Consider the following 10697-nt stretch of genomic DNA (forward strand, 5'->3'; position numbering starts at 1 on the left):
GATCCAAATATAATTTGAGGACTATCCATATTCTTCAAAATGACATAAACAAAATAAATATGACAGTAAACATCATTATCAAAGCATAACTTTTGTTTATGTACAACAAATACATAACCATACTATCTACTACAAACAACAAAAATTAAAATATTTATATTTCTACAGATTCATCACCAATCACATGACTTGTTTCTCCTTCCGGGAGTGCAAAGTAATCAGCTACATACAAATGCATGAAGTCTAAATTATATTCAGAAATAAAATTTGCCTCAGTATTTTTCTCTGTCTTCTTCAGGGAGGCTTGATAAAGCTCAACTAGGTGCTTTAACGTGCGACAGGTACGTGACCAGTGCCCTTTTTCTCCACATCTATAGCATGTATTTTCTGCCTTTGTTGCTTGCACCGCTTCATGCTTTTGTTCCTTCCTTTTTCACTGCTGGATGGTGAGGAGAGTTCTTTAGTGCATTCTTATTACCATAATTAGAGTTTCTTACCCGACCACGGCCATGACCACGACTAGGGCCACGACCTCTTCCACGCTTAGCTTGGTGGAAGTTCGTCTCATTCACTTCAGGGAATGGATAAGTACCAGTAGGTAGACTTTCATAATTTTTCATTAATAGCCCATTATGTTGCTCGGCTGTAAGAAGATGTGAGATAAGTTCAGAATATTTTTTGAATCCTATCTCTCGATATTGCTGTTGCAGGAGCATATTCGAAGCATGAAAAATGGTGAAAGTTTTCTCCAACATATCATGATCAGTAATATTATCACCACATAATTTTACTTGGGAAATAATTCTGAACATAGCAGAATTATACTCACTGATAGATTTAAAATCTTGTAGCCTTAGATGGGTCCAGTCATAATGTGCCTGTGGAAGAACGATCATCTTCAGGTGGTCATATTTATCTTTCAAATTATTCCACAGTATGACTGGATATTTAACAGTGAGATATTCCATTTTCAAGCCTTCATCAAGGTGATGGCATAGGAATATCATCGCTTTGGCACGATCTTGGTTTGATGCTTGATTTTTGTCCTTGATAGCGTCTGCTAGACCCATCGCATCAAGATGAATTTCAGCATCAAGCACCCAAGACATGTAGCTTTTGCCCGATATATCCAGGGCTACAAATATAAGTTTAGAAAGATTTGACATTATTTAGAAAAGAAAGTTCGTACCTCTGATACTTTCAAAGTATTTGCTCGAGATGGCAGAGTCTCGTGCTGATAACGTGTTATAAAATAAAGACTGTAAAGTAAAGACAAGTATAGAGAGAAACTGATATATTATTCAATTTCAAACTGATGTACATAATGAACTGAAAACTCCTCTATTTATAGAAGAATGGAAGCTGCTGTGTAAGCTGCTACTGCAAGCTGTTGTGTAAGCTGCTTATAAGTTGCTACTGCAAGCTGCTGTGTAAGCTGCTACTGCAAGTTGCTGTGTAAGCTGCTTGTAAGCTGGTACTCTGCTTGTAAGCTGGTACTCTGCTTGTAAGCTGCTACTGCAACTGTTGTGTAAGCTGCTACTGCAAGCTATTGTATAAGCTGCTTCTACCGTGGGTAATATTTATCCATAACGGAGTACCGAAAGGATAAGCTCATTGTACCAGATATAGATAATCTTCTACCGGGGGTAATATTTATCCATAACGGAGTACCGAAAAGATAAGTTTCTTCAGGAGGCTTATTTCCAATAGAGTACTAAATAGATAAACATATTTACGGCGGAGTACCATATGGATAAGCATCTTCAGAAAGCTTCTTTATAACGGAGTACTAAATGAACATTCATAATATAATATATTCATAACAGAGAACACTTTCTTTTAGGGTGAAGATCATTTTTATATGTAATTTTTGTTTTCAAATTCAGATATCTTAGTTATTATTTTTCACTTTAAGTAATTTGTCTACAATTCAATTGATGACGTGGCTTATTCTAAAATATGAATTTATAGAGAAGTTGTTTAAGTTATTGTGAAACCCACCCTGAATTTCAGGTCCAAAACAACCCTAAAGCCATACGATTTTTTATGCTTAAAAACTCGAGCATGTGTGTTTGAGGACTCTAGGATACTTTTTTCGGGGAAAAAAAATGTTTTACTGAAAGATTAATTACCATTTTTATTAATTTAATTACCTTGGCCTCGTTGGATAGTCCTCCACCTCTTTTATCGTGGAGGTTTTTATTTTTCATATGTCCAAGGTCATAGAAATGTCACTTGGTAGATTTTCTATGAGAGTAGTAGTAATTTTGCCCTTTGTAATTTTTGTTTTCATATTACGATATCTTAATTGTTATTTTTACTTTACTTAATTTGTCTATATTTCAAATGATGAGATGCCTCATTCTAAAATAATAGGTGGAGACTTTAATTAATTTGATTAATTCGACGAGCCAGTTTGTCTTGTCTTTCTTTTTAAAACCTGTTATTTGTCAATTCGAAGTTCGAACACTCTTTCATGTTTTAATTCTTTGGGCGAAGTTTTAACCTTGTGGTTCCATATGAATACTTGAGCTGTTTTATTGATATTCTGTAAATTGTGGATTACCAAAAAAAAAAGAAAAAAAAACATGCTATTGAAATACCAGACTTTGGAACCCCCAGTATTCTCAACAAACTCTCAAAAAATAAGCAGAGAATCATTTTTTTTATTTGTAGTATTTATTTTATAAAGCAAATATATTTGTGCTATGTACGGGGAATTATCACTTTTAGCCCGCGCCAGAAACTATTTATATTTGGTAGCCGAAAAAGTGTATAAAATTTATATAATTTTTGTTTAACATATAAAATGTATATATATATACAAAAAATATATATTTTTTGACTATTATTTTAAGAGTAACTATGCAGTGTCCTTTTCCCCTTTTATATACCATGCATTCCGTTATGGGTTAAAGCCCATACTTTTTGGGATGATTGAAACAACCCACTATCAGAGTCGCCCAAAGTTTTGTGTAGGTTACGATTTTGTCATCATTTTATTTTATGCTGCTTATAAATATTTATTTTGTACTACTTATAAATTTAAGTTTTCAGTATAATATTGTTTCCTTTTTTTTCCCCACCAGCAAATAGTATCTTGGTTGACAAGACAGAGAGATATATCATCAGCGTCATCAGGTCTAGGGTTTTATCGTGGAAGAAAAGAAAAAAAGATTAGGTTCGCTTACTTTGTATTTGTGTATGAACAACTTTTAATCATCAAAACACGCAACGATGTATGTAGTTATTTGTCGTCGATTCTCTTCATTAAAGCTTCTCAGAAAATCCTTCTTTCATTCTTCTTCTTCCTCTTCTTCTCCTCTCTCATACCTCACTACCCATCCTAAAGATCACTCATGTGTACGTAAACCCAAAAATATTAAGCTTCTTCTCTTCAATCTTCAATTGCCATAATAGTAGTATTAGAGATAGTAATTTATATACAACTATCTTATCCATTTTACTATACATTTGTCATAGTTGTCATTGTATTTCCATTCTCCTTTCTTGTTTGGACACGTAGCTGCTCTATGTGCTATATGTAGCCCCCTCTGTAACACTTATGAATTCACTGAAATAGGATATTCTTCTGTTGCATATTTGTTTTTGTCCATTTCTATATAGAGTAATATGGTATGAGAGCATTTTGTCTAACAAACAACCTCTCGATCCATCAGTTTCTTATTCTGCAAGCTTTTCCATTACTTTGCTGCAAGCTTTCCATTTTTGCCTTTGATTCTTACTTCACTCCTCTATAATTAATTTTTTTTATTGATATCTCATTATGTCGCCTTCCTCTGCTAGTACTGAGTCTGCTATCAACACAACCCCTCATGGATCTTCTTCTACTTTTCTTACATCTCCATTGTTCTCTACAAAGAAAGTGAATCTTTAGCTTAATGAAGATAACTACCTGTTATAGAAACAACAAGTTTCACTCATAATCAGGAGTCACAATCTCCACTACCTTCTGGATGACTCTCTTGCTGCTCCTTCAGCCACCATTGTTGAAGAAGGCAAAGCGATCCCAAATCCTGAGTTCCTTACCCACGAGCAACAAGACAGCGCCCTTGCATCTTGGCTACTCGCCTCAGTCAGTCCAAGTCTCCTTCCTTCCCTTGTTGGTTTGACCACCTCTGCCTACATCTAGAAAACACTCACCCAGATCTTTAACACACATACCACCACTAGAATTATGCATCTTTACAGTATGCTCAAGGGTCAACGTAAAGGCAACAAAAGTATGCGTGAATATCTCTCTGGTATCACATCTCTTTGCGACTCATTGGCAAGTTGTGGCGAACGAGTATCTGATTCGATTCACCTAGCTACCATTTATGACTTGTGTGCAAAATTTAAGGTCAATCAGACTTGATTTGATAGGTTTCGACATTGAATGTAGAAGTTAAAATTTCTTAGTTTCATTAAGCTTGAATTGAGGTATGATTCGTATTTTTAGCATTGTTTGATGTGATTTGAGGCCTCGACTAAGTTCGTATGATGTTTTAGGACTTGTTGGTATATTTGGTTGAGGTCCTGGGGGCTTCTGGTGAATTTCGGATAGTTAATGAATCAAATTTGGAATTACAACAAAGCTGGGAATTTGTTGCCTACTGATGCAATCGCACCTGCGGAGATTATCTCGCAGGTGCGAGCTCGCAAAAGTGATCCTGGTATCGCATAAGCGTGAGGTCCGCAGAAGCGGACGAAAACTCGCAGAAGCGACAAATTGCACCGGACCGCAAAAGCGGATTGCTGTCCGCATAAGCGAAAGGAGCTACAGAAGCGGGTAGGACCTTGCATCTGCGAGACCGTAGATGAGGTTAAAAATTTCACAGAAGCAAAAAGCCCTGGACAGAATAAAAACAGAGGGGTTGCGAGATTTTGGCATGTTTGGACATTTCCAACATGGGATGAGGCAATTTTTCAGAGGGATTTCACGGGAAAACTTGAGGTAAGTCATTTGTGATTATTGTTAGTCAATAATATTGAATTATCATCGAGTATTTCAACTAGATAACGTGTTTTAGAGGTGAAATTCGAGGATTTGGGCCTAGAGGTTTGAAAATAAGATTTGAGGATTTGAAGGTCGAGTTGATGTCAGAATTTGGTAAATTTGGTATGGTTAGACTCGTGGTTGAATGGGCGTTCATATTTTATAACTTTTGTTGGGTTCCGAGATGTGGGCCCCACTGATAAATTTTGAATCAAATTTCAGATTTTGTTGGAAAATTAGTATTTTCATATGGAATTGATTCCTATAATTTGTGTTGATTGTATCGAATTAATTGTGACTAGATTCGAGGCGTTCGGAGGCTGATTCGCGAAGCAAAGGCATATTGGAATAATGAACATGCACGGTTTGAGGTAAGTAACACTTCTAAACTTGGTTATGAGGGTATGAATCCCTAAATTACGTATTATATGAATTGTTCGGAGGTGACGCACATGCTAGGTGACGGGCGTGTGAGCGTGCACCATAGAAATTGTGACTTAAATAAATTCCATAGAGTTGCAAATCAAAGAATCATGTCATTATTCATATGTTCCCTACGTGTTAGAGAAATTGAGCTGAAGCTCGTATTAAAGATCATGTTTAAGCTACGTGCTGATATTTTAGGACACACGTGGTCGTGTTGCTGTTGAATTAATTATTTTAAAATATACATTTCATACTCATTCATGTTCATCCATTATGAGGATATTTATGCGATCGAGCTGCGCGACGCAACATGCCATATTGGTTTTATACATATTATTATTATATGGATCGGGGCTGCATGCCACAGCAGGCCTTATAGGCTTTATTATTATGAGATCGGACTGCACGCCGCAATAGGCCATATTGGCTTCATATAGCGCTTAGGCTGAAGGAGCCCCTTCGGAGTCTGCACCCCCCACAGCGAGCGCAGTTGATGTTTATATTTGGGATGGACTTCCCAGGACATGGACTTGCCTTAATTATTTATTTATTTATCTTAGGGATGGATCTTCCCCGGGCATGGATCTTGCCCGAAGTATTTATATTTTTGGACTGGATTGGCCTTATATAGTACTGAGTGACTGTCTGTTAGTTGATGTATGTATATATATGGATGGATCTTCTCTGGGCTGGATTGGCCATATACAGTACTGAGTAATTAAGTATTTTGAGATTTGTGAGTAGAAGTTTTCCACTGAGGTGCATCACATACAGCACGTACATTGGCATGTAGATATAGAGATGTCATATTCCTCATACCATTGAGAATTGATCAATTTTACTTGTACTGAGTTTAACTGTTGAACTTGAAAGCATGCCTACATTTTTGTACTGTTATTTCTATACTGGACTGTACCTGTTGAGCTTGTCACTACTTTCAGCCCAAAGGTTAGTCTTGTTATTTATTGAGTTGGTTGTACTCATACTACACCATGCACCTCGTGTGCAGATTCAGGTACTTCCGGATATGGCGGCTGCTAGATTTCAGAGTTTCATATGTTGGGACTATCAAGGTAGTTGTTTGGCGTCCGCAGACATTGACTCTCTTTCCTTTTAGTTATTGTATTGTTCTATATTCTCAGACAGTATTTTTATCAGTTAGACTTTATTATCATTTAGATGTTCATGTACTCAGTGACTTCGAATTTTGGGAGTGTATTTATATCTATATTTGTGAGATTTTCTGTTGAATTCAAATATTATGTTTCAAACAAAAAGAAATTTGTGGGTTATTGAGGTTGTCGGCTTGCCTAGTATTAATATAGGCGCCATCACGACAGGTGTGATTTTGGGTCGTGACAGTGACTAGCGTTCTACTTGATGCAGAGACTCGACAACAAGATAGTATTATTCATCTTTCTGTATCTACTAACCTTGTCACCAACCAGGCAAGTCCCATTTTTACTACTCCTTCCCCACTTCATGGCCTACCTTCTTATCAGCCTCCAAACTGCCAAGCTTCTCCATAACCTACTGCACCTTATCAGCCTCCAAACTACCAAGCTTCTCCACAACCTACTGCACCTTCTCCCTTCCAAGGAAGAGGCCGCAGGAGAGGTACTAGGCATCAGTGGCAATTATGTAGAAAATTAGGACATCTTGTTAATCGGTGCTTCTACAGGTTTGACCTTCGCTTCACTAGTCCTACACCTGGCCAACCTCTTCTATCACCACTAGTTCAACAGCCTTCACAAGCATATCATTCTTATCACTACCAAACATGACCTTCTCCATTCAACCTCTCTTATAACCCCCTTACCCAAACATATTCACCACCTACCTTTGCCTACTCCCAGATATCCACCTCACTTCAATTTACTCCCAACAATCTTGCTGGTTCTCAAAACTACAGTAACTCTGGTACTGGTTTTTCAACTTCACATGTCACTCCACAGGCTCACATAACGACTCCTGAAATAGTCAAAAATAGTGCTTGGTACCCAGACTCAGGAGCCACTCACCAAATTACTAATGATGCAAACAATGTGACAAATAGCTCTCAATACACAGGCTCAGGCACAATTACAGTGGGTAATGGAAATTCTCTTCCCTTCACTCATATAGGACAATCGTCACTTCTTACAAATTCTAAACCTCTACTCTTGTCAAATATATTGCTTGCACCTAAAGTCATAAAGAACTTATTATTTTTTTCAAAGTTCTCAAAGGACAATAATGTAATGTTTGAATTTCTTTCTCTCTCATTGTTTTGTGAAGGATATGGTCACCAGGGAGGCACTCCTTCAAGCGCATGAATATGATGGTCTTTATCTTTCGCATCTCTCCTCACTTCAGAAGCCTTCTTCAAACTCTGGAGCTCCTCTCAAGCCATCTTCAAGTCATGCCTCACACCCAATCTCTGTTTCTAGTCATTTTTTTCCTTCCTGCAATTTAGTTTAGACTGTTATGATGTCTGGCATAGATGATTAGGAAACCTCTCCATTGTTGTTGTTCATCATTCTCTGAAAGATTGTAATGTTTCCTTTTCAAAGTTTAGAGTATTTGAATCATGTACTGCTTGTTATATGGGAAAATGCACAAGTTACCTTTCAAAAGTCTTGATACTGTTTATACTGAGCCACTTGAACTTATTGAGGTTTTGCCCCTGTTCATTTGTCTGGTTTTTCTTACTACATCTCCTTTGTTGATGCCTATACATGGTTCACCTGGATTACATTCCTCACTCACAAATCTGATACACCTCAATCCTTTCTTAATTTTCAAGCAATGGCAGAAAGGCGCTTTGATAAGAAAATTAAAGAAGTTCAAACTGATAATGGAACAGAGTTCAACTTGCTTAAACATCATTTCCTCGGAAATGGTATCATACATAGGTTCATTTGTCCATACACTTCACCCCAAAATGGCATTGTTGAACGCAAAAATAGACACATTGTTGAAACGGGTCTCACTCTCTTAGCTCAAGCTTCGTTACCATTAAAATTTTGGAGTGATGCATTCTACTCCGCTGTTTTCTTGATTAACAGGTTACCTTCGAAGGTCATTCAGTACATGAGCCCTCATGAGAAGATCTTTGGCAGAAAACTTGATTACTATTTTCTCAAAGTATTTGGATGTCAATGCTTTCCTTTACTGAGACCATTTAATAGGCACAAAGTTGAGTTTCGGTCCCAACCATGCACCTTCTTAGGTTAAGGTGCAAATCATAGAGGGTATAAGTGCCTTACACCAGATGGAAGAATAATTATATCAGGGCATGTCTCATTTGATGAGAATACTTTTCCTTTTGTATCTCAGGTTCCTCAAGGTGTTTTAACAACTATTAAACCCTTCTCAGGAGTCATACCTCTTGTTGCTAACTCGAAGAACAATTGCACATTACCATCTCAGAATATCACATCAACTGTTGGAGAACCTGTGGGTATTCAACTTCCCCCTACTCCTCAAAATATGTTAGAACCGTCACGTATAGATCATCCCCTTACAACGTCACCCACACCTTCTTTCACTTTTGTTGAACAACTTGAACCACCAGCAATCAGATTGCCTGCTGACACAACACCTGAATTAGAAACAACAGTTAACACACATCCTATGGTAACCAGATCCAAAGCTGGTATCTACAAACCCAAGGCTTACAACGTTGATCTCACTTCAGCTGAGCTTGTATCTATCCATGAAGCAATGTTAAATGATAAGTGAAAAAAATTAATAGTCTATGTTGAGCTTTAAGCATTGATCAACAATGACACTTGGAGTCCGGTTCCTCCTCCTTCATTGCGAAAAGTAACAGGTTGTAAATTGTTGTTTAGACTCAAGAAAAATTCGGATGGGACTGTTTCCAGGCACAAAGCAAGGTTGGTTGCAAAAGGTTACTGTCACGACCCAATTTTTCCTACAGGTCCTGACGATGCCCAGTGTCACTGCTAGGTCAGCCAGCGGTGCACTAACCATGTGTTTATTCTTTTAACATTTTAGAAATAGTTAATTTTTAATTATTAAGTGAGTAAGAGGTGAGAAATTTAGTAAAATAAAGTGTAAACAATTATAAGAACAAATATGGTGAAGTAAATACTTAAAATCATCAAGTGTCTACTAGTGAAATTTCAACACCTGGTGTCGCAAGTGTATGAGCTACTAATAGAATATATAAAACACTAAGCTACTATCTAAAATAAAGTAGACGGAAAGTAAGTACAAAAGAGAGACTTCGGGTGCTGCAGAATGGGCTCGGGAAACAGCTCACCGCTAAGTCTCGGAGTATCAGGAGTGCGCGCCAGGATAACCACCAGATGCACCTGCCTCAGAACCTGCACGGTTAGTGCAGAAGTGTAGCATGAGTACATAAACAAAATGTACCAAATAAGTATCAAGTCTAACCTCGAAGAAGTATTTGACGAGGGATCGACATCGACACTTATTATTTGCTAACATTAAAGAAATCCAGAAGTTCTAGATAAGCATGGGTTATGTAAATAATAAGAATAACCCAATAACAAACAGGAAAATAAATAATCCTTTCACCAATGATACATCCCGAATCAATTTTTGTCTTATAAAATTTTAACCTCTCAAGCCATGAAAAAAATATCAAATATAATCAAACTCTAAGTATTATCACGCACGATTATGCTGAGGTCGTACGGCCCAATCCAGAATAACATATATACTGCCGAGGGTCGTGCGACATAAACCATAGATGTATCTATCTACTGCCGAGGCGTTCAGCCCGCTCCACAAGAAGAGAGGATACTTTATGAACATCAGATTTAAAAGTTATTACAAAGATAATACACAAAGAAGTACAATTTTTGTTAGATGTCAAGTAACCAGCCAAAACTCAAGTAAGTGAAATTCGAACTTTTACAATTCATTTATCAAGTTCCAATATAATTTAGGCACTTTAATTAACAAGTAAGATGCAAATATTACAAGTATTTCATGATTCAGATCCTAAACTACCCGGACATAAGCATAATTAGTAGCTATGCACGAACTCTCGTCACTTCATGCATACATAATCCTCATAATTAGAAGCAAATTGCAATTTAGATCACCTATGGGGTAAGTTCCCTCGTACAAGGTTAGGCAAGAGACTTACCTTGTCTCAAATCTCGCTTTCCGGCCTCAAATTCACTCTAAAGCCTCAAATCGGTGCCGAAAAATCCGAAACTAGTCAAATATTGTATAAATTAATCAATACATGTTCAAAAGTTCATAATTTAACTATTAGAGTAATTACCCAACTCAA

At 37.1% G+C, this 10697-nt stretch overlaps 1 protein-coding gene across 1 annotated transcript; it reads right to left on the reverse strand.

Annotated features, from left to right (window-relative positions):
* Nucleotides 1-410: 410 nt before the first annotated feature.
* On the reverse strand, nt 411-1109 carry LOC138905206 (uncharacterized). The gene is made up of 2 exons (XM_070193712.1): nt 830-1109; nt 411-643 (listed from the first exon to the last, which is right to left on the reverse strand). Exons 1-2 carry the CDS (start codon nt 1107-1109, stop codon nt 411-413), a joined length of 513 nt encoding a protein of 170 aa, XP_070049813.1.
* Between the last annotated feature and the right edge of the window lie 9588 nt (nt 1110-10697).

This window comes from Nicotiana tomentosiformis, chromosome 2, assembly GCF_000390325.3.
Source record: "Nicotiana tomentosiformis chromosome 2, ASM39032v3, whole genome shotgun sequence".
NCBI lineage: Eukaryota > Viridiplantae > Streptophyta > Magnoliopsida > Solanales > Solanaceae > Nicotiana > Nicotiana tomentosiformis.

Excerpts from the sequence above, each read along its gene's own strand:
- LOC138905206 (XM_070193712.1), bottom strand. The coding sequence starts at position 1,109 with ATGTCTTGGGTGCTTGATGCTGAAATTCATCTTGATGCGATGGGTCTA. Across the intron at positions 644-829 it reads ACAAGATTTTAAATCTATCA|CCGAGCAACATAATGGGCTA; the intron begins GTGAGTATAATT and ends ATCTTCTTACAG.